This window comes from Malurus melanocephalus, unplaced genomic scaffold, assembly GCF_030028575.1.
Source record: "Malurus melanocephalus ecotype Western Australia unplaced genomic scaffold, MMel_1.1 scaffold_679, whole genome shotgun sequence".
In the NCBI taxonomy this organism is placed as follows: Eukaryota; Metazoa; Chordata; class Aves; order Passeriformes; family Maluridae; genus Malurus; species Malurus melanocephalus.
In genome coordinates, this window is record NW_026623911.1 from 150,836 (window position 1) to 175,142 (window position 24,307).

General features: G+C 38.8%; 1 protein-coding gene across 1 annotated transcript; it reads right to left on the reverse strand.

Moving 5' to 3' along the window:
* Positions 1–1,973: 1,973 nt before the first annotated feature.
* FAM174A (family with sequence similarity 174 member A) lies at positions 1,974–22,039 on the reverse strand. Its single transcript, XM_057384029.1, has 3 exons — positions 21,682–22,039; positions 16,829–16,963; positions 1,974–12,571 (listed from the first exon to the last, which is right to left on the reverse strand). The coding sequence occupies exons 1-3, from the start codon at positions 21,975–21,977 to the stop codon at positions 12,550–12,552; spliced, it is 453 nt and encodes a 150-aa protein (XP_057240012.1). The 5' UTR covers positions 21,978–22,039; the 3' UTR covers positions 1,974–12,549.
* Between the last annotated feature and the right edge of the window lie 2,268 nt (positions 22,040–24,307).

The window sequence follows — 24,307 nt, forward strand, 5'->3', positions numbered from 1 at the left end:
CTAACTGCTTTACATGTAATGAAGATGTACATAAGCAATGAATGAACCTAGSAAGGATCAGAGAACTTCTGTTTAAAATGTTACCTATACAAATATCAACAATCAGTTCTCCACTAAGTGATCAACTATGTTATTGAAAAAGTTTAGATTTAAAATTTWAAAAAAAAAGTGTAAAACCAGACCACTGTTACTCTTAGTAAATGAAAACCAGCAAAACCCCTCAAACTTTTGATCCTGAAAACCAAAAATAATCACCTTAGGACAACASTAAAGATCACTTGAAACAGATACTAAGGAATTCATGCAAGGATTTCCATCCATCTTAAACAGAAACTCATATCAAACAAGAACCTTTAAGCAATTTCATTTATTTTTGAGGAAACCAAGAAATTTTATTATCTAGCAAAACCTGATTATATTTTTACTTTAATATAAATAAAAAAATATTTAGCACATGTAGCTAATTTTTTTAATATTGCATACTACCATTAAATATGTAATGGTAAATTTTAAGTTGAGTAAGTGCTCCTTTTTTCCCCACACTGAAGCATTTGGCCTTCTGAATATCTGTGGAAGAACACATACACCATCAAAGTGGTTTGCAAGTTCTTCATATGTTGCAAATTATTATTTAAATACATCCACTTCAGATTTAAATATTTCCACTCCAGAACTCTACGGGTTTGTCAAGGTTCCTGAAGTACTCCTAAGTAACACAGGTTCCTTGATATGAACAGGGTATGGTGTCTGCCTGCACACTTTCCACAGGGAATTTCACAGGCTTTGCAGTGGCCTGATGTATTTACCGGACTCTTTCAGGCAAACTGGAACTCCATTACTATAACATAAAATGCTTAAAGATGAGCAGAGACATTAGACATGAAGTTAAATCCAGCTGACCTTTGTGGAAATTAGGGAGGAAGAATAAGTGCTTTGAAAACTTTGTTTAAATAAGCATAAATATTACTGCATAGTAAGAACATTACAAAGCAAAGCTGTGAGTAGTGCAGTAGTGCAGCTGTTCTGGAGGTAAACATCTGCACAGCTTGTAAGTAAACTCTATCTACTCTTAGTACACTGTGTGGAGTATGTTGAATAATCTATCTTGAATAGAATTCCTCAAGAGGGAATTAAATACATTGCAATGAGATATAACCATCATGCCTAGACTGATCCTTCACATAAACTCTAAATTTTAAACAGAAATATTATCTGCCACATGCTATTATCTGCCACGTGCCTGAGCTGACATATATGTAAAATGAGCTTGCTAACACAGATGCATTCATCTTACAGAAAAAAAAAAAAACCTGTCACAAAAAAAAAACATATCACAATGATCTGCATACGCCTGAGCAACTATGTCTAGGTAAAGCAAGACACTATTTTCAAGGGTCTATTTAGGCTATATATAATTAACTTTATGTGTAAAACATTTTAATATAGAAAACATCAACATATCTTCATTCACACCTACACTAATAAATCACAGATGGGTCACTAAATCAAGATTTAAGATATTAAGAAGGCATGATTTAAGACAAATTATACAAGATGTGCTATAAGATTTTTCATCTTACTACGAACTCATCTGCTCTTCTATCCTCTATCTCGTTTTATTAAGGTCTGCCTCCAATTTACTTTCATTCTCCACACATACCTCAGAAGAGGCATTAAGCTGCACCGATCCATGATTGACAAGGTGGAGGAAGATGAGGTAGAGCTATTATCAACTAGAGCTTCAAGAGATTTCTAGTAAAGCATGGGAGAGGCAGACACTCAGTCTGAAATACTTGGTAAGGAAAAAAAAAAAAAGACTAAGCTGCTGTCTGAACAGTTTTGAATTGGTATTTTTTTGAGCCTACATCCACCATTATTAAAAAAAAAATTACAGGTATACAGGCTGATCCCCTTAACTTTTGTACCCATAAATTTCTGGGTGCAGGAGTTTACATTCTTGAACCAGTTTTTGGAGGTAGTGCTATATTCTATTCAGCAGCCTGCATTTTCTCGGCTTTTCTTGTAGTCCTGAAGCAGGCAACACTAACCTCGAAGGGATGAGCCGCACAGCAGTACAGTACTATAGTTAATGGAGTTACAAGAAAGATCTGTGGCACCACCTGAAATATTTAGTGTAAGTGCCCCAGAATTCAGCACACATATCAACTCCTGCCAGCCCACAGATGAGAAATCCAGTGACTAATAGAGGAGTCTGCAGTCTCAATCAACAGAATAGTGAGTTGACAGCCACATCTCAGCAGAACTGATTAATTCACACACATTAAAAAACTGGCTGTAAACACTGATGCGTTCCATATCCAGCAGTTGTCTCCTGTGATAAGCTGGCACCTGTTCCAAATGTGGGACATCAGCTATAACATCGTTAGCAGCATTGCCTTACTACTGATGCTCCAGCGATAAAGGGCTCCAATTCTAATCATCAAAGCTATTGGAAATAGTGGTCCTTATCTTCTGCCAGGTGACCATGAATTGAGCATCCAGGTATTCTCATGAACAGATGAGGGATGCCAAACCCAGAGCAGGTTGAATTTGATTCTGAACAGTGACTGTCCTTGGCTGCATTTCCTAGGAAGGGTATGTCTACTTGTCAGAACGTAGTACACAATAGAAAAGGGTGCACTTGTTGAAAGAAGAAGTTAGACAGAGAGGAGGGAGAAAAGGAGGAAAAATGCAARTCATGGAGTTGTTTATAGTGCAGCAAAATGCAATCACTTGGTTCATGTATTCATTAATGGCACCTCTGAATGATACCTATGCAAGAAGGCTCACATTACCATTCCTTTCATGGCTCCTCTTTGTATTCCACTGCTCTTCATTTCCTTTCATATTCCTTCAAGTGATCTGGACACAGCCTTTTGTCCTCAAGAAGCTGACAGCAGAACAAACAACACAAAAGGCAGCATTTATATGCCAAAGACAGAAAGAAAACAAATGCCAGAATAACAGAAACAAATGCCAAATGACAGAAAACCTGTATGTTGTAACATGCAAACAAAGTTCCAAAAAGGTACATAAATTTACAAGAGAATATTATAAAATACATTGGCACCACTTCATCCATGTTTCACTGGCAGTTGTTTATACACTGAAGGGTAACTGCCCTCTCATGTTAGGAGTTGCTCACAGAGCTTGACTGCTTTGACCAAGTCCCTCACAGCAGCCTCACAGTATGGCTGGAGGGACCCACTTCTGGTTACAATGGCCCTAGAAAAAAAAGCCACAAAAAATCATAATCAAATATGTTTCCTGAGTGCTTGGCTGATAAGGAAGCTGGATGATTGAGAACTCTTGTTAAAAAGAAGTCCACGCTGACTGGCAGYTGACAGTCAAAATAAAGAAGGACAAAAAAGAGGCTTGGGCTACCAGCCATCTTAGCCAGAGCTAGTAGTAGAAGGTTAGGCATTATATTCCAGAAGAAAATGTAACTATTTGGCAGTAGCCTCAACAAAGTCACCACTTGGCTTTCTTTGGCTGGTAATGTTAGTAGATGGATGGTCTGTCAGCGATGATAGGATACTGCTGTCACACATCTATGCCAGATGTATCACTGACATTATTCAGAAATATCCTCAGGAGAAAACCTTTTGAGTGCTTTTGGTTTCGCCATTGCTGGTAACAGAATACCACTTCTCAGATTCAGGCAATACAGGCTGAATGTTGTTTCTTCTTCTGTATTTCTACAACAGGAAACTGTCATCTTCCTCCCACAATCAACAACACTCCTGGGAAAGTCTTGTTGGAGTCAGTTTGTTTTGTAAACTTCAAACTGGTGCAAGTAACTAGAAAATACTACTTTGCCATGCAAGTTAAACTTTCGTAGCATACCTATTTCATCCATATGACTTCTTACTGACATTAAATAACAAGTTCGGTACCAGACTCCTGATTGCAGCTAGGAAGAAAAGAGATACACTTGGAGGCTTTGCTGCCTCATATTTCAGCTCATGGGCACAGAGTCCCTGAAAAGTCTGCCATGAATATTTCCAGGACTGAATGTCAACAATTTTGAAGAGTGCATAGGATATTACTGACACATGYAACAATGGTCAAAAGAGGTCAGTCTATTTAATAACCCAAAATGGGTTGCTGGGTCAAGGGCTAACTTTGGACAAAGCATATGCCCTCTTCCTACCACTGTTAGAGTTGCAACTTCACTCCAAAGCATAGACAAGTTTATGCCTCATCTACATACCAGGTTTGTAGTCCATTGTCAGTCTTACACTTTAAGTATCCTCTGAAGAAAATATTCAAATGAATTCTGAAAATGTGAAACTATCATCACCTTGCCATTTAACCTAGAGAAAGATTTTAAGAAGATGTAGATTTAACTTAACTAAATAAAACATATTCACAGTAGCCTTCTCTTGCTTTTGCTCACTGGAGATTGGCACATATGCTACTCTAAGCTGAACTTGTGTTTGCTGTAAGAAAAAAAMCAAAAGACAATCTGAAATGGTTCAACAGGATTTTGTTCTCAAATGTCATATTCAAGGCAAGTCTCACACTTTTGGATAAGGGGTGTTGACTACAGTTACTTCACTATACTTTGCACACAAAAGCACAACTGTGAAGCGAAAGAACAGTGACTAAACCAACAATACCCAGATAAAACTCCAAAACTTTTCAACATGCTATTTTTAATCATAATATTTCCCTTTTATGAATTTAGAAACAAAACAAAAATGAATCTAACATGCAAAAGTTTATTTTAAGATTTGAAAGATCACAAATTATTTTGCTTGTGATCTATGGTATCTAACAATGCAAAGAGCCAGAAAAGCATCTAYGGTGTTAAAAAATGCAGAAAATATTTCAATTTCATAGGTACTGAAGACATGAACCTGCACCAAGGACAGCAGAGGTTGCATTAAAATAAAAAAATAACTAACAACACATTTTATAATTACCAACTTCTTAATAGAGCTTACTTTAGCATTCTTTTTCTTAAAACTTCAACAGAAGTGAATTTAAGGGTTTTTCTTGGGGACAGCTAGAGTTGCCAAGGTGATAAGTGAAAATCTTAATGACTCTCTACTGTCTATATCCAAAAATACTTCAATATGGCACACTGGCACTCAGGTATTTCATGGTGTGTTAGTGGAAAACATGAAAAAACTGGAGCAGAAGCACCACAGCTGCTCAGGCAAATAACCTCTGATCTTAAGAGTGCCTAAGGAAAAATGAATGATGTCATAAGCTGCACAAACTCTAGAATGTCCACCCTCCTTGGAGATGTAAAGCAGATGTGTAGCTACTAATATTAAACTTATAACCCTATTTTCTGCATGTACTTTATAGTATCAAAGGATTCTGAAGCTGCTACAGCATCTAAGGCTCCACATCAATAAAAATTTAGCATGCTGAAACTGAAAATATGGTAGCTTATCTTCTGTATGGCCAGGGGAGGAAGGGAAATGATTTATACATCTCAAGACCAAAAATATGATAGCTGCAGCAACCTCTGTGTATGTTTCCATCACCATATACTCACAGAAACATAAAAGGACCCATTTGACTTAAAGCTGGCAAACAACCCAATTTTCAAGAAGGGCAAGAGGGATGACCCTGGTAACTACCTGTAGAAGGATCTCAGTTAGATGAATCTCTGTTAGACAGGTTTTTGTGGGAACGAGGTCATGAATTGCTGTTACTGAGCAACCCAGACTACAAGATAGAGCAGAACGAGATAGAAGAAGATGGGAAAGAGGAGGACGTGACTACAGCAGGGTAACATGTACCTCGCGCTGACCATGAAGAAGAAACATAGTAAGAAGCAAGAACAAAGAGCAATTGAAGAACAATAGGAYGATTGAAGAAAGTGCAAAATGCTGAGAACATTGATTTAAAACTGCAAGGCATGCAAAAACATGCTTTTGCAAATATACCAATCATATGCTGAAATGTAATAGACAGACTGCTAAATTAACCAATGAATAATTGCTAATCATATAGAAAGGCATTGCTAATCATATAGAAAGGCTGGCTTATGAAAATAGATAAAAAGGAGCTTGTATTAGAAATAAACGGATCACGCTCATCATATTGGTGTCTGCGTGACCTTGCTCCCCGTCGACCACAACTACCCACCTGTCAGTCCCACCTCAGTGCCTGGCAAAATTATAGAGAAGATTATTCTGTGTGTTATTGAAAAATACCTGACGGACAACACGGTCATCAATCACAGCCAGCATGGGTTCATGAGGGGAAAATCCTGCTGAAAAAACATGATTTCCTTTCTTGACAAGATTATCCACCTCACTGATCAAGAGAAGACAGTTGAGGTGATCACCTTTTTGGATTTCAGTAAAGCCTTCAATGCTGTCTCTCATAGTGTCCCGGACAAAATGTCCAGCGTTTACCTGGATAAACACATAATCTGATGATGAGCTACTGGCTCACAGGTTGGGCACAAAGGGTGACAACAAATGGGTGACATCAGGCTGGTGACCTGTCACTAGTGGGTGTTCCACAGGGCTTCATTCCAGGCCCAGTGCTCTTCAATGTCTTCATCGATTACTTAGACGCAGGATTTGAAGGCATAGTAAGAAAGGCTGTCAATTATACTTGTCTCGGAAGGTGCCGTAGGTTGGCATGAGCCAGATGCCAGGCACCCATGAAAACCACTCAGTCATTCCCCTCTGCAGCTAGACAGAGGAGAGAAAATGTTACAAAGAGTTCATGTTTTGCGATAAGGACCAGGTGGGATCCCTTAACAAATACCATCATGGACAAAACAGGACCAACTTAGGGATGTGAATTTATCACTAATAAAATCAGAGCAAGATAATGAGAAGTAAAACAAGCCCTTAAAATCACCTTCCTTCTACCCTTCCCTTCTTCCCACTTGGACCTCCTAGCCCAGCAATGCAAGGAGACAGGGAATGGAGGTTATGGTCAGTTCATCACCCAAAGGCTTTTCCCACTTCTCAGGGAGAGGAGTCGTTCTCCTGCTGCACTGTGGTGGCCCTCCCATGAGAGACAGTTTTCCACAAACTTCTCTGACGTCAGTCCATCTCATCAGCAGCTCTGCAAACTGCTGCAATAGGAGTCTATCCCACAGGCAGCTGTCCTCCTTCAAACTCCTGCAGCATGAGTCACTCTTCCCGTGGGGTGCAGTCCTTCAAGACAGGCTGCTCCAGCATGGGAGCATGGCCCTTCTCTCCAAAGGAATCTCAAGGCCTCCTGTAGGTATCCCTCTACTCCAGTGTGCGCTCCTACACAGGCCACAGGTGGATCTCTGCATCCCTGTAAACCTCCAGGGATTGCAGGGGCACTGTCTCACCATGGTCTTCACCATGACCTGCAGAGGAATCCCAGCTCTGGTGCATGGAGCACCTCGTCCCTCTCCTTCACTGGCCTTGGTGTCTATAGAGTTGTTCTCACATGTTCTCACTCCACTCTTCTCTGGCTGGAATAAAAACTGTGCAACAACTTTTTTTTTTTTTTTAATTATTCTTCTTAAATATGTTATCACAGAAATATTAGCACCATTTCCAATTGGCCCAGCCTTGGCCTGCAGCATTTCCATCTTTGGTGCCACCAGGGATTGGCTCTGCTGGAGATGGTGAAAGCTTCCAGCAGCTTCTCACAGGAGCTCAACCTGCAGCCCCCGCTTCACTACCAAAAATCAAGCTATGCAAAACGCCTGGAGTTTTGCAGGAAAGAAACTGACGGAATTTTGTTTAGAAAAGATGGAGTGGCAATATAATGATCTTGAAAGAAACGGCATATCTGCAAAAAAAAACCAAGCTCTTATACTACCATTCATTGTAGCTTAAGGGCAACAGGCTTAAAATTACAAAAAACAAGATTTAGATTTCCTAGCAGGAAAGACAAAGATTTGCTAGAAGGACATTTCACAACATATCTGAACAATCTTCTTACTGGGAAGTGGAATACTAACTTTCAGAAACATTACAAGAATGCTGATGTACATCTGTCTGCTTTGATTCAGTACGTTTAATATAGATCTTCATAAACTGTGTTTTCTGTTTAGAAAGATGAGGTGTCTTAGGACTCTATCAGAGGACAGAATAACTATATTCTGTCTGAATAGAAATCCATGTAGTCACACATCTCATTTTGGATAGTGGCCAAGGCAGGTGAAAGGAATAGGATCAGTGCAAACATATTCCCTGTGAAATCACCCAAGTTTCAAAATGTGGCATACAGACATTTGAATAAAGTTGTCTCTTTAAGGAGGTTCATAAAGATTCCTCATAAATGCCATTTACCTTAGCTACAGGCTTTTTTGTAGGATGTTTCCTTTATAAGAAAAAGCTGYGGAAAGAATAAAAAATTTGTTTGTAAAAATAAATTGCTTCTTTGTACAATGCCTGATCCAGTTAGCTGTTGAACTGACAGATTTTTCTTTAAAACATGAAAATGCTTGAGGAGGTGTATTGTTTCATCTTCTGTCTTTATGAACCAAGTTTTCTCAAGCTACTATGAATGAAACTTTGTTTCTATTAAACAGTGAGGCTTAGGGAAGAATATCAATAAACCAAGTGTGCGTTACCTAGCTTGATACAAACAGGTATCAAAGGAACTCTAGCATAACTTTTGAACTTAGACTACATTCTTATGTCCAACACTAGTTCCACTGGATGCAACTTCATTCCCTTCCCTTCTGCCCTTTCACTGGTCAGCAGAGGTATCAGTATCTCCCACACTACCAACCCTCTTGCCCGCTGTCTTCTCTTCTCCAAGCTGAACAAAGCAGTAGTTTCTACTGTGGTGCTCAAAACAGACACAGCATGACAAGTCCCTCCCTCACCCAGATGCATCCCAGGACACAGATGGCCTTCCTGACAGCCAGGGCACTGCTCATATTCAACTTGCCATTAACTCAAATGCCCACATCTTTCTGTAGGGTTGCTCTCCATCATTTTATTATTATCTCATCCCAGTTGAAGAATCCAGTACTTACTCTTTATTAAATTTCATATCTGGTGATCATCCTGCTCCATTGTCTATTCTGATCTCTAAGGTTTCTCTACCCTTGAGGGAGTCCACAGCTCCTCCCAGTTTAGTATCGGCAGCAAATTTACTTAAGGTGCATTTGGTTCATGTGTCCACAGTCATTTACAAAAACTTTACATACTGCATTTTGTGTAAAGTATACTGCTGTAAGCATCCAAAAGGCTTATGTCAAAAACAACCTCATACTTTCCCAACTGAAGAAAAAGAAGGAAATCACATGCAAAAGCTTTCATGATTTAAGAACCTTCTTTGGATTTCTTAATAAAGACTTGAACTTATCCACCTACCCTGATAAAAGAAATCTTGTGTTATCATGTCTTAAAAAAATGTTTTAAGATGTAAGCTAAATGAATACGAGACACGAGGAAATGATGAGCAACTGTGGACAGAGAAAAATCACACAAAAATTTTATCAGCGGACACTCTCCAGAAAGCTGGATCAATTCTGCAGGGGTTTAACAGTTAACAATTTGTAACAGCAGCAGCGGCAGTATCACAAAACAGGACATTTGTAATACTTGTAGCAAACAGAAGTCTATTCCAAAACTATGAAGCAGTCCTGTCACACTGGGTCTTTTGAAACCCGACTCTTTCAGTTGACTTATGTATTAAAAGATCATTCCTGGCTTTTACTGGTCTACACAAAAAATAGGCTTTCTGCCTCTTGACCCCAAGGAGTTCTTATGCTTGGACCCATCACAGTACCACAGGGTGCCAGCTCTGCATCCTATCAAGAAACCGAACTGCATTCAGACCTGACCAGGAACAAGAATACAGCATATTCTCGTACAAGCTGTGTCTCAAAGTACACAAGGAAAAAAGTGACAAAGCCCAAACARTAACAGATATGCTGTGTTAGCTTTAATACTGTAAAAAATGTATAAGTATCTTTACATATAATTTTTTTTAATCATCCAAGATTTTTCTCCACGTCCCATTTTCTGTGTTCAGAAATTCAAGTTATAGAAGAGATCGAGCCTCTCTCCCAGTTTATTCCCCATTAAACTTGGACTAATTCCTGTCTTCAAGGAGCTTTTCTGCATCGGATCAGCTGGCATTCTTTACTGGTCTATTAATATCTAGTTCAAATGAGGACAAAATTTTCCATACATGGCTACTCAGTTATAAATTTCGCAATTATTCATCTTCATATTTTTAATCTTGCTTTTTATATGAGATTTTAAAGTGATAAATAAGCTTGATATAAACTTCAGTTCTGTTTATGCAAGCGTTCAGTTAGTGGCGTCTGCAGTGGCACATTTCCCAAACGTTAGAAAGCATGCTAGAACAACTTTTCAGGCAGAGTTGGAAATGGTGTTGCACCTATCAACAGAGGCTCTACATAACTCACAGCTGCAATTTCCAATTGTTAAGATCAAGACATTCAAAACGCTGATTGTTTTTTGACTAGTTTTGTCTTTGTAAATGCAGTGAGAGACAATTCTCTTGCTGAAATTAGATATAAGCTGAGTAAGATTGAGAAAATTTGCACCAATAACGACATGGTATCTGCCATAGCAGACACCAAAATTGTCCCAGCTTATCACCAGTTATCTGACTATGAATMGATCCTGACAATTCTGCAGGTACGGATCAAAGAAGTCTATATAAAATTTTTTGAAAATGTGTGGGGCTTTTTTTTTTTCACCAGAAAATTGTTTGGAACATAAATAACCTGTTACATTTTGGTTTTTTTTTCTGCAGGAAAACATCAAGGTTTACCTGCAGGACAAACAAGAGCCTAAAGATTGTTTGCATTTCCCATGATTCTAACTTGCTTAAACAGTTCAAATGCTTGCTTAAACCTATGCTTACAGAGTGTAACACCTCCTCAGGGTGGCTCAAAGACTAGAAAGATTCAACAGAATTGAATTCTAGGATGTCAGGAAAACAGTCTATACACATTAAATATTTCAATTATGTTTCRTTTTAATACTGGTGGTCCTTTTTAGATATAGAAACAACATACTTCTAGAATTTACTGTTCCCTCACCTGCAGTCTACAATCCAGCTATTCTAGATTCCTCAACTAAGCCTCTCCAAGAATCATCGTGCTGTGCTTTCATTTCAGTTTTATCTTTAAACATGGGGGGAAAAAGTCAGGTACAAGAGGAAGCAAAATAAAGACTTGCATTTATCATACGGATAATGTATTTCCCAGCTGTGTGTGGCACAAAGGAAACTTTAGGTGAAAATTACCTTGGGAGGCTGATTTGACCTCATCTGAACTGTTATTAGAGGAAGTAAGAAGTTTTTCAATACAACAAATCAGCAGGTAGAGRTAAAGAAAATCTACAGCAGATCCCCTCCTCACCCTACCACTGTAGAAATTACCTCGAAGAAAATTACTCCAATTTTGTTCAAACACCAAGAGGCAATGAAGAATAAGGAAAAATTATTCCTCTTTCTCTGCTAAGCTATAACTTAGCCACTTTCATGAAACATAGTCACCCCCACCCATACTGTTGTAGCAAATTTATGCCTTGATACTAATGTATATGGATTTATGGAATTAGCAATAAAAATAGACACTAATTCTAAACTAGAATTTGAACATTTTGTCTACATTATCAAGATTATGGTGGAAACTGCAACACATTAAAAAAAAGCATATCTTCCAGGGCTTAAAGATAGTTCTAATAATTTTTATGGCACCAGCCATGAGCATAGCTGCTGGTTGTCAACAACATTCATGTGACTATTACCATACATTTTAGTAACAGCTGCTTCTAATGTCAACTTCACATTTCAGAGTTAAAGAATATTTAGTACTTTCCCAAAGGCTTATCTTTTCTTCACCACAGGTCTGAATACTGACATCCCATGGACTACACCAGCAACATCCTAAAGTCCCTGAGCCACATCTGTTCACAGAAGCTGAAGACAGACCTCACAAAAAAATGAACACAACAGTTGCAATCAGCAGTCTCAAGAGCAACATGATGCTGCAATATTATGTTTGACACAGTTATAATAATATCCTTAAAACATATAGTGTTGAAATATCATGCTAAATGCTAGGAACACTGTAATAATATTTTATTTTTCACTGAAGTTTACAGAAAACATGTTAGTTCAGCTTAAAAAAAGTCTCAACACAGAAGGGAGTAGATTGGGTTTTTATTTGTAAACAATAAATCATCTCCTCAATGAAAGTCAAGTTCTAGCAATTGCAAGAAGTCCACAGTGGCTACATTTACTTACAATTTAATATCTGAAAAAAAAATCAGATTACTGTAGGAAAAAAGTGTATGCCACACTTAATGGCATACAAAATCTGTAACAAGCAAAAAATACCCTGTTTTATTCATAATCTCCCTTCCAAAGAGGTTTTTATTTTAGTGCAATTAGTACACTCTCCCCATGGGGTATACACTGATCTCTACGTACAAAAAGATACAACAAATTGGTACGTTGTTTATCGCAAAACATTAAGGATGACGTAATATACACAAATTAAACTGGTTCCCCCCGACTTGCATACCCTCTCGCTTCTTACTTCTCCCATGAAGCAGTCTCCTTCTCCGGTTCTAAGATTAAGTTCTTTCATTGAAAGGCACGTACTTCTCTACAATAGAAGAAATAGCTGCATTAATCTGAAATGCCCTGTTTCAAGGTGAATTTAGTCTACATTTTTAAAGATCATGCATTATGAAAGAATCCAGACAGATATGATACTTTACTATCAAATTTGACTACAAAAACTTGCAGTTATCATGTTACTGTGAAGCAAAGTGCCATAAACCTGCATTCATTTAAACTTTCCAAATAGCTCCTTTACAAAAATAAAAAGGAATTTACCATGAAGAATGTATTTTTGAACTTTCAAGGCTCCTGAGCTCTTACTGAAACTTTGTTTAAGTCCTTGTCTTGGGCTGATTTTGTGCCAATCCTGTATTCCTATATTTCATGAGCTTGTATGCCCAAAAGGTGCCTGTGCCTTTACATGCGACCCGGAACAAGGGGCAGGGGCAGGAGGGAAGGCAGTGCAGGCAGTTAAAAGCTGGGGCTGCCACACTGCCGCAGGCTTTTGGACCTCAGCTCAGCACTGGGGGAGTCCTGCTTGCTGAGTGTGCAGCAGAGTTACATTGTTGCWGTTTAGCTAGCTCAGGTTTGTTAGCATGGGCAAACAGTTTTCCCTGGACTGCCAACCCCTCTGTAGCTCCTGTGATTTTTCTTCTGGAACAATTCAGWGGCTGGCACAGACAGGCGGCGCCACTCTGTCTCATCCTGGACGCCGGAAGAAGCCAAGCTGGCAAAAGAAAAGCACACCGAGCCCTCTGTTTTATCCACTCTGAGGACTATCATCAGGTTTTCCACTGTTGCTAGRGCGGCCACGTGGACTTTTTTTTTCTTTTGTTTCTTTTTTTTTCCCAGGGACAGGAGCCACCATCTTTTCTCCACACCATGTGGCCATGCAGCTCCGGGGTGAGGGGGCGGCCTGCGTTCCTGGACCTTTAGATATCTAACAGTTACTTTTTAATCTGTTTCCTGTGGGCACCCTGTTTTGTTAATAAACTACTTCTTTTTTTTCTCTTCATGTTTGCCCGACCATCTATTTCGTATTGGTGGGAAAAAATCATCAAATTTTTCACTTCACAGGAAACATTTACTCTGTAACATTTTCTCTCTGAAAACATTGTCTCAAACCAAGACATTCCTGGTAGCATTCCAGTTACAGAATGCTATTAAAAAAAAAAAAAAAAAAAAAAAAGGGTAAACTCTTCTCCTTGGCCTTGCAGCACTGAGCAAGTAGGTTCTGTGTGAATTCATTCAATCAGGATTGCAAACTACTAGTGTGATACAACTTCGAAAAACAAAGATGTGGTATCAGTATAGCACGCCTCAGTCAGCATGCAGGTAAAGTGGTATTGCAAGAGACCAAAGGTTAGAATTTCAGGCTTGGACATTTAATAGTATGCTATTGAGCAAAATGGGTAAAACATCCTCAAACATCCCCAAACAGCAGCATCACAGAGACTAGTGACATGGGTGATGACGACAGTGGGAGTACACTTAACTTGTATCTGTCTTGCAACTGATGCTCTGGGAACCTTTTTTCATATAACTCTGAAAGAGAATAGCAATCCTTGAAAGCACTATTTTTATCTGGACACCAGTATACTAACACTAGTATTGTAATTTCTAGGAGAGAAGTCAGTTTCTCTGCCTACTCTTGGAAAGGGTCTAAACCCTTATCAGCTAAACCAAAACATGCCTATAAGGATTTCTAACATATGCATGTAAAATATTCATATTTCTAACTATTTTGTAGAGTATCACCTCAAAATAAGCCTGCTTGTTTCATGCAAGCAAAATGAAACCAGGGTGCCACTACAGTCTTTTAGCGGGTCACAAAATATAGGGAAAAAAAATATTTATATATATGAAACAATGCTTTTATACATAAACCAAAACTTGCCTACTTTGATGGGAATAACAAATGTATATGAACATGAAGACAAGAATTTCCGGTAACTGCATTCAGTTTTTTAGTGCCTTCCATTATGAGGGAAAAAAATTTAAGAACTAAAGCTCAATTGTTGATTCTAAGTAAAACTGCAACTGTTTTTTACTTAAAAAAATACTAAAATCAAAATATTACTAAAGGTCTCTCTTCCTTGTTCCCATGCTCTATGCCTGGCTATATATTTAAGCTACCTTCAAAACAAACCCAACCATACCTCTGAATTACTGCAAATGTCAGAACAAAGTGTAATGAGAATATCTGACATCTCCTGAGAATATCTGACTATTACTTTCAGCAAGCTGTCCTCAGTGACTCTTTGCTTACTTAGGCATTTTGTACTTCGTTTGGTCACTGTGCTTAAGTGGTGACATGAAGACTGATTATTAAGCTTTAGAAAAGATACGAAGTTGAAACAAGAGGAAGTAACTTTAAAAAGTACATTCCCAATCAAGATTTTTAAAAGTAAAATAATTCAAGTACTCTAGTTTTCAAACTATCCTCCCAGCAATGACCTATCTTTGCAAAGCCTGAACAGCATTTTATCAAGCCATTCCACAGAGATCTGTGAATTCATGTTGCGCAGCACTGCTTTCATTCTACATATGAACACTATTTCAAAATAAGGAGTAGCTCTTAAAATTTAAAGAAGAATAAAGAAGAATATATTCTCTCCATAAAGAATACAGTCAGATCTCAATATACAAAACCAGAGAAAATTCACCACTTTCACTAAATATAACTGAAGTCCTTGTTTTCTTGAGAACCCAGTATTAAAATAAGGACTTCAATAATTCCAGCACATACTTTCAGAGTGACACTGAAACAACAGTTTAGATACTGCCACAATTAAATACTCCAACTAATTTTTTTCTCCCTTAGAGCGAAGTGTTTAGAAAACGGGAAAGAAAACAAAAAAAAAAAAAANAAAAAAAAAACAAAACCCAGAAATACACTCTCTGAAAGTTATAATTGGATAACACTGTTTGTTAACTACATCTTACTTTCTACTAAAAAACATACTTGGCACTCCTATAAATAAGCATTTATAAAGAACATCATGTTAACTGGTCATCAAATACCTCAAATGTCTAACAAGTATGCTGAATTACAACAGAAGTTAAAAGATTTAAGGAAGACATTGAGGGAATGGCTGGATATAATGTGACAATTATTAATTACAGTTTACATATGACTATATATACTGGAACAAGACTAGTAACATAGGGTAATGGTAAATGTCACATAATTCTAGAATACAGAGGAATCGTAAGTGGAAATGTTCCAGCTAATTTATTGTGGTATATGAGGGAGAAAAAAATCGAGAGGGTCTTCGACTTATGAAAAAAAAAATTAAATCAGAAAGATTCCCTCTAAGGAGACAAAGGTAAAACAGACTAAACCTTTCACTTCAAGCTCCASAACTGTGTCCAAAGTTCTTTCTGACAAACAGCAGAATATCTGACTTACTACTCCAGTACATTTAATTCATTTGAGACATCATGTATTGCATTTGTCAAACTGTTTCGCTTGAGATTTGAATYTGGTTTCACATTAAACAGTGTGATTCAATTACTTGCTGTTTCTGGCAGAATTCATCCGATCTCTTTTGATACTTGACAGTAATCAAGTAGCCCTCACTATGAACTATTACTGTGATAATCCCATCCATTTTTTTACTGTACCTTTGCACACGCAATGTGATGGCATTACTCAATAAGGAAATTAAGTGTGAATTGCACAAATTTATGCTTGAATTTATCATAATGTTTAAATGTAAGGACACAAAGGAAATATAACAGAAGTTACACAAAATAGGGAAACATAAAAAAAAATTTCCTGTACCTATAAAGTTTCGGAGAGTAGCTTAAGAATATGAATCATTCAATGCAGCACTAACAAATGTAGAACTTGGTGCAGAATCATCATCAACTAACTGCTGACTACTTCAGCAATGAGAAAGCAGAATGAAGCAAAGCCGCTTGAAACAGAACTCATAGGCGAGAATACACAGGAAAAACTGAGGAGCCTCCAAAAAAAAAAAAAAAAAAAAAAGAAAAGAGAAACGTAAAAGCTAGTTGTTGACTTTAACATTAGCTTCAATAATGACACACTGTATTTGTAACAAAAATAATCCTACCTTCCTCTCCATTTCTCTGGAGCTCACATGTTGAAGACAAATGGTGTTTATCTTCTTGCCCACTAAATTCTTGCTTACTTAAAATTCAAGTGATCTTGACATCCCTTCTYCAACTATGCATATGAAACACAGTAGTGAGCTTTCTCAGAGAAACTGCTTATCAACTACACTCCTTCACTTCTATTGCTAAAAGTACATTCAGGTTCTGAAATACAAACCTCCGAGGATGGCTGGCATCAAATAGTGTTGTATCATCATCATCATCATCTTGTTCTAATGGGGTCAGCTCCATGTTTTCTACGTTCATATCCAAAACTCCGTATCTTCGCGTTTTTCTGTTTTGCCTTCTAACCCTGAAAAGTATTTTAAAACAATCCAGTAATGTAAATTTTTTGCTGTTTTCTGATCCAGTAATACCACTATATTCATACTTAGTGCAATTTTTTTTTAAATTTATCGTAAGCATACACACTTAGCTCTATGAAACTCAGAGGTCAGACAATTCAAGGTCTCATGCTGTGAAGAGTTTACATTAAATTATTAAGACCGGTAAGAACACCATCTGCAGTTTTGTACAGAATTTATGTAGTAAATACAAAAAGCCTATAAAGGCACTTATCAGCAAAATATAAGAACCACATAAAAATCTGCGCAAAAGCATACTTCTTTTTAGCATACTTCTACTGAGAAAAAGATTGGCTTGCTACATATTCTCTATGTGTTTTATGCATCTGTAAAGTACAGCAAATGAAACCAAGAAGAAACTAAAGAAAAGTATAGCAAAGGTATAATACAAGTCATGATTGACAGTATTATTATAGTCTGTGAAGTCTTTTATAGATAACAAGTTAAAAAACTTAGTTATAATTACTTTATAATTATAAATATAATTACTTTATAATTACTTTTACTTAGCTATAATTACTTACTTTAGAATTAGACAAATACTGTAGAGTCAATGCCCTGTATGCTTTACAAAGCACGGAAGGAAGAGGCAGTGACTCACATTTCAGGATTAAGGCACAGTGCTTATCACAGACAAGCAGACTGCATCTGCTTTTGTCACTCTCCACAGCTTTGCTGCATGGGCTTGGGTCCCATGTGAACCACCCACACAATGAACCATTCCACTTGGCTTTCCAGAACTACTCTTACACCCATGGAACAAGACTTGCTCAACTTCCAGAACTCAGCTCAATCACCACTCACCAAACACCATGCAAAGGCATCTGTTTACAGAATGCTGACAGAGTCACTTTCAATAACTAGCAAACAGCAACTACATGAAAGCTATAAAACTTTAGAAAAAAGAATTTGTGTCTACGCATTTAGTGCTAAACTCAAAAGTAGTGACAGACCTTTCTATTAGAAACTCCAGAATTTACAATCCCAAGCTAGGTGCCTAGGAAATGTGTTTACAACATTCAGGAAGTTCAATACAGAACATTTCAGAGCTAATAAAAAAAATTGTTACTATATTATGATATTATAGTATGTGCTATCATACTACACATAAAACATTTACAATTGTACTATGCATAATGACTTCTCTGTCCCATATTTAGGCACCATTTTAACTACCTTTAAAGAGATATCAAATATAATACTGAGATCCTCAGCTTCAAATTCTGTCCTGAACTCTGGTGTAATTACACGACTTGTTTAAATATCCTTCTTGAAGGCACACATAACAGCATTCAGACTTGGTTTATATTTTCACTATAGTCCAATGAATTATACAAGTGAGAAGTAATTGTAAACTTTTAAGAACGGGAAGGAGATAAAATATACACACCCTTCTTCAAAGTCTTCCAATTTCTGATGTTATTAAAAAAAAAAAATCAACATGATCATTTCCACCACTCTCAACTATGATGTGAAACAGCATCAACTGCTACCCCAGGCATTTAAGTGTTTCAGTGCAGAATAAAATACCCAGCTTTTTCATTTGAAGCTAAGGCTAGTAACAAAGACAAAAATTTCACCTTTCAGTTCAAGACAAAGTCCCTTCCACGTTCTTCATTTATTTCATCTGTTCTTTAGTCCTCAACTAGAAAGAAGATGCATACTTCAAAGCATCAAACAGAAGAAAATTCTGAAACTTTTAAGATGACTGTGATGAAAAAATAAAGTTGTTTTATACATATTGTGTCTTCTGTTTTGTTTCCACTAAAGTAGAAGCTAAGCAATTCAGACTACAACAAGCATTATGGACATCCTTCTAAATAAGAAAGTATTTTAAACATAAATATGCTACTCATACAGTCAATTTCTGTCAGCCTCACTATACATTTTACCATTTTTTCTTAATGGGTTAAAATGGAAAGTGAGTTGCTACTGTGAATTCGGAGTAACCTAAGCAAATGTCTAAATTAGATAATGCAAAAAAAACCCTATTACATACGTGGCATAGATTTCTAGATTCAAGCAAATCCAATTGAAAAAGGGAGAAACTAATAATAAATCAATAATGTGCAATTCAAATCCTAGTCTATGGAAGAATCAGTCAAAAACCTAGAGCTCTAAGAATACTGAAGATGCTTATGCAACACGCATGTCATGGTCATAACTACGATTCTAAAGCAGTATCTTCAGTGGTAACAAAAACTAACTAAAAATCTTTTACTCTCTGACTGTTGTAGAATACATCTCATTTGGATGGGACCTACAAGTAGTATCTAGTCAGCTGCCTGATCAATTCAAAATTTAATTTGCAAGCATCGTACTATGGGTATTGTCCAAATGCCTCTTAAACACTGACTCCCTCTCTAGGAAACCTATTCCAGTTGTTGACCACCCTATCAGTAAAAATATGCWTCTTTATACCTCTCTTCATGCAACTTTGAATAATTCCCACACATCCTATAGCTGTATATTAGGAAGAAGGGATTAGCATCTCCTCTCTCGCAGACCTGCTGGGAGCAATGAGGTCACCCCTCWGGCGTCCTCTTCTCCAAAGCAGACAAACTCAGGAGTTCTCAGCTGCTCCTCAGAGGACAGGCCTTCCAGCCCTACCACTAGCCTGGTTGCCCTAGAAGTCCCTTAATATGCTTCTTACTGCACACAGTACTCACAGGAAGGCCATGACAATGCTGAATATAGTAGGACAATCCCCACTCTTGACTGTTTGGCTGTGCTGTGAGAGATGCACTCAAGGGTGCAGTTTGCCCTCTTGGCTTGGGGGACACGTTGGCTCATACTCAGCTTGCTGTCAACCCTGAGATCTCTCTCTGCATGACTGTTCTTCAGACACTTCTCTCCCAAGTCACAGTACTGTTCAGTGTTTCCCTGTTCCAGCTGCCGAACCCACCATTTGTTCTTGTTAGATGTCACACCACTGGCGACAGCCCAATACTCCAATCTTTCCAGATCCCCCTGCAAGGCCACTTGCACCTTGAGAGAGCCAACTGTGTCTCCCAGGCTGGTGTCATCAGCAAAGCTGCTAATGGTGCATTCAATTCCAGATAAGAGTTTTGAGCAGAGCTGGCCCTAGAACTGAACCCCAAGCACCACTGGTGCCGGGCACAAGCCTCTTCGCTACAACCCTATGAGCCCTGTCATTCAGCTATCTCTTCACCCAGTTCTCCACGAACTTGCTCACCATGCAGCTGGAGAGGCTGTCCAGAAGAGCACCATGAAGAACTGCATCAAAAGCCTTACTAAAATCCAGAAACACTTCCCTTCACCCACTGGGCAGGTGAACTGGCTGAAACTTTGTAAAAAGCTGTTAAGTTTTTATGTCTTAGAACAAAGTATGTCTTCATGCCAAGGAAACCTATCCAAAAAATGGGTCGTTTGCACTGAATCTATTTCTTATACAAACACTGCAAAAAACAAGTTCAAATTCAAAAACAAACAATTAACCTATTGCAAATTTCAGAAGCAAGATGCAGCAGAATTACAGAATAATGTGAGGTGTTAATCTTCCAGTTTACAGTTGCACCTAGGAGACAGCACTCCAGTTTCAAATGCAGAACAGCATTCTACTGCCAAAAACTGGAATATGAAGTAATTACCACTCATTCGGAAAATAATAATGATAGACGATAGTTTTCTTTTCCAGCTCCTGCAATGAGAGGTTTTATTTATTTGGCCTTTCTACAGTACTATTCACACCTCCAAATCCAATGGGCTGTTGTTACAAAATACACTGACACTGAGRCATGCCCTTGCCTATTTTTATTTGCTTAAAAAATGACTGACATTTCCTTTACAGTATTTTATTATTAAGATATGCATCCTAATGAAAATAAGAATGAAATGAAGGCTTCTCAAGAGTTATCTTTAAGAACTATAAACCAATCAAAATAGACTAGTTCATTTGGCATGTATCTTAGTACATGACATTCTAAAAACACCGTCAATTGCTTTTCTAGACTAAATGATGTAGATACTAGGCATGAGTATATCTAAATGCAATGAAGAGTACATAGAGAACCTACACCATAACTGATTTGCTTTATGCATAATCACACATTTGGGCCTTTCCTTGAGGAGCTCAAGTTAAAGCATGGGAGACAGAAGTAAAATTGCAAGGACAAAAAAAACACTGACAGCCACTGTATTTTACTGAAAAAGCACATCGAGTTATGTGATCAGTAGTTTCCGTGAGAAACGGAAGAGCAAATAACTGGCAGTCCAAGCTTTACAAGACCCCTTTCCTTAAAAAGACACAAAGTAGGTTAATTTTACTGTGAAAGAAAGCATAGAAGACAGATGCTCACTGGCAAAGGACAACTTCGGTAGTTTAGCGATACAGAAGTTCGCAAACTGGACAAAAGTCACTCACAGAACATACAAATTAAATTCAAATGGGCTGACGGATGCCTGCAGTTGACACGTCCATCTAGAGGGCACAGGAAGGAGTCGGGAAAGGCCCAACACCGATATACGGTTGCCAGTGACGCGAACGGAGCCAACCGACCTCCTCCCGCCCACAGCAGGGAACAGGCACCGGGAAATTCCCAGCGCAGCCGGGCGCTCCTCGCCGGCCCCTTAGGAGCCGCGGGACCCAACACGCTACGCAGTCCCGATCCCGCAACTGCACCCCCGTGCCCGCCTGGCCCCTCACCGCACGGTCCGGATCACGAAGTAGACGATGAGGGCGGCGCTGGCCAGCACCAGCACGGACAAGGCGCGCTGGGTCATGGGCTGGCCCTGCTCGGGCGGTGCCGACACCTCGGCCAGCCGGTTACTGCTACTGCTGCTGCTCCGCGTGGCGGCCCCGCCGGCCGCCTCCGTGGGACGCAGGGAGGCGGTGGCGGCGTTCCCGGGGCGCGGGGCCGCGGCCTCCCCGCAGCAGGCGGCCACCAGCAGCACCAGCAGCAGCCGCCACGCCAGGACTTGGGGCAGCGCCGGCGGCTGCATCTCCCCGCGCCTCCCGCCCAGCGCGACCCCGCAGCGCGGCCGGGCCCCGCCGCCGTTTGTGCGGCCGCCGGAAGCGGAAGCTTCCCCTCCCCACCCCACTGTATCTCTCTATTTCTTTCATGGGCGCCACCGTTTTTCAGTGGGTGGTCGGTGACATTTGGGCGAGTCAGGGGCTTCTTCGAATGCAACAGCTTTAAGGCAGGGTTGTTTTTATTCAACCAGTCCTCTATTTTAGCATCAATGTGCAAAAGAATAGAAATTTTATAACTGACTTCAATGAAAGCAGAAATGTTAAGGAAACTTCCCAGTGTGACTATTTGTGACACTCCCTGGCAACCACCTCCCAACACCAGACCTGTCACTGCTGTCATCGAAGTCCCTTCTCAGCGGAAGCTCCAGTGACCCGATGAATCCCTGCTTGTCTCCCCACACATCCCACTCACAGTCATACCGGGTTTCCCACAGCAGATGTCTCTTTATTGATGGCGCAGTAACACAGAAACAGCCCGAGCTGGTCCTCTGATGCTACCGAGCTACCTGCGCCAGGTGTATTGTTCAATAATAAGCAAAAAGATAGTTTGGAAAGCAGTAGGGCCTGAAAACTCCAATTTTTGCTTCAGTTGTGGTCCAGTGATGGAAAGACCGGGAAAGAGTTGTGTCTGGGCAGACCACAGCCAAGGCTGATGAAGCATCCAGTGAACCTGGAACACAGGACCCTGGTTTAGGGTAATGCTACAGAATGACTCTGCTGTAAGGGTTATTGGTCTTGTGTTGCATTGTTGCTCAACTAAACTCTGTTCTGATAGGATAATCCTTTAATTTTCAAGATCCATTACAAAGTGGTGGTTTTTTGTTTGTTTGGGGTTTTTTTTTTGTTTGTTTGTTTTTTTGTTTGTTTTTTTTTTTGCTGTATGGTACAGCAAGGATTTCAGGGGTATAGGGCGCCTACAAAATGGGAAATACACATTGGCAGTGAGCTCTTTTGTCATTAGTCAGTGTATTGAAGGGAATGGATAAAGTGCCAGAGTAGCAAGGAAGCCTTGTACAGAAATATTTCTGCAGTTGAAGTAATATGGACAACAACCAGATTTTGTTCAGGAGCAGACTCATTACCCCAGASGCCTTGAACTTAGCAGTGTATCAATCATATTGGTCATATAAAATCACTATAGATAATGCAAAAASAGTGATTAGTTAACAAGTTTAGCAGTTGGTTAACTGGGAAAACATGTTCAAGGTCTTGCATCACACAATGAGTCTGAATTTGAAATTGTAAAACTGTTTTAAATAGCATGTGAGCCTTTAAATTATCATGTGTCTTYCCCTTGAAAAAAAAAATGCAGTCCTTTTAATGAGAACAATGTTTCAGATTATATGAACAGATTTTGCTGAAGGTGCTGGAAGGATGGAGCAAGTGAATAAGCTTCCATGATAGTTCTGTATGAAGTGTATGACTTTGACAGCGTTTGACTGATTCAGATCCTCCCACTGCCAGTATCATACTGCTTCTGTCATATGAGTTGCCCTGAGATATATTTTCTCTTGACAAGTCCAAGCAACTTCTTTGCAGCACAGGGACAGAGGAAACTGTTGCATTCAAAAGTGAAGGAAGAATATTTCCTAGAACATCAGTCACTGATGTTAAATTGTCCTACAGAAATGTCCATGATGCATGGACTGTGTAAAGTCTAACAGTGCTGGTTTTCTCACTCAGGGTGATGTGATGACATTCATTGTGGCAAACCGCATGTTAGATGGAAAGCATGAAGGGAAAAGAAAAGAGGATTGCCTTGGTCACTAAGACTATGGGATGACAATATTAGTATTTTAAAATGCCCTCTTAGCAAAACTACCATCCTTAAAACCAAATGTTCTCGTGCTGTATGGACAGGGTGTTTTCTGAAGGTTTTTTTCCCCCTAAATGAGAAGCTAATGCTCTTAAAATCAGCAGATTAAGATAGTCTTTGGGTTTTGAGATAGAAACCAAAAAGGCAGAGCAATTTATGTTCTTTATTTTGAAACAAAAAGAATTACTGAAGTTTCTTGTATATTTCTTTGTTTCTTTGGTTTCGGTTTTTTCCTTTTTTTCGTTTAATCATTGAAATGCACATATTTGTTCAGTATTCAAGTCAGTTATAAATAAACTTCAAGTTTGTGTGCAAAAATTTGTTTTGAGAGCTAGAAGATAGTTCTTTCATGAAGTGCCACATAACTTCAAACCTGCATGTGGAAACTGATTTGGCAGTAATTTTTAGATTTTTTTAAATGGTACCTGACTGTTAATGACTGCTGTCTAGTTTATTGGTTCGAGACAAAGGAAACAGAATTTT

Excerpts from the sequence above, each read along its gene's own strand:
- FAM174A (XM_057384029.1), bottom strand. The coding sequence starts at position 21,977 with ATGCAGCCGCCGGCGCTGCCCCAAGTCCTGGCGTGGCGGCTGCTGCTG. Across the intron at positions 16,964-21,681 it reads TTCGTGATCCGGACCGTGCG|GGTTAGAAGGCAAAACAGAA; the intron begins GTGAGGGGCCAG and ends AATACTTTTCAG. Across the intron at positions 12,572-16,828 it reads GATGCCAGCCATCCTCGGAG|AGAAGTACGTGCCTTTCAAT; the intron begins GTTTGTATTTCA and ends CTTCTATTGTAG.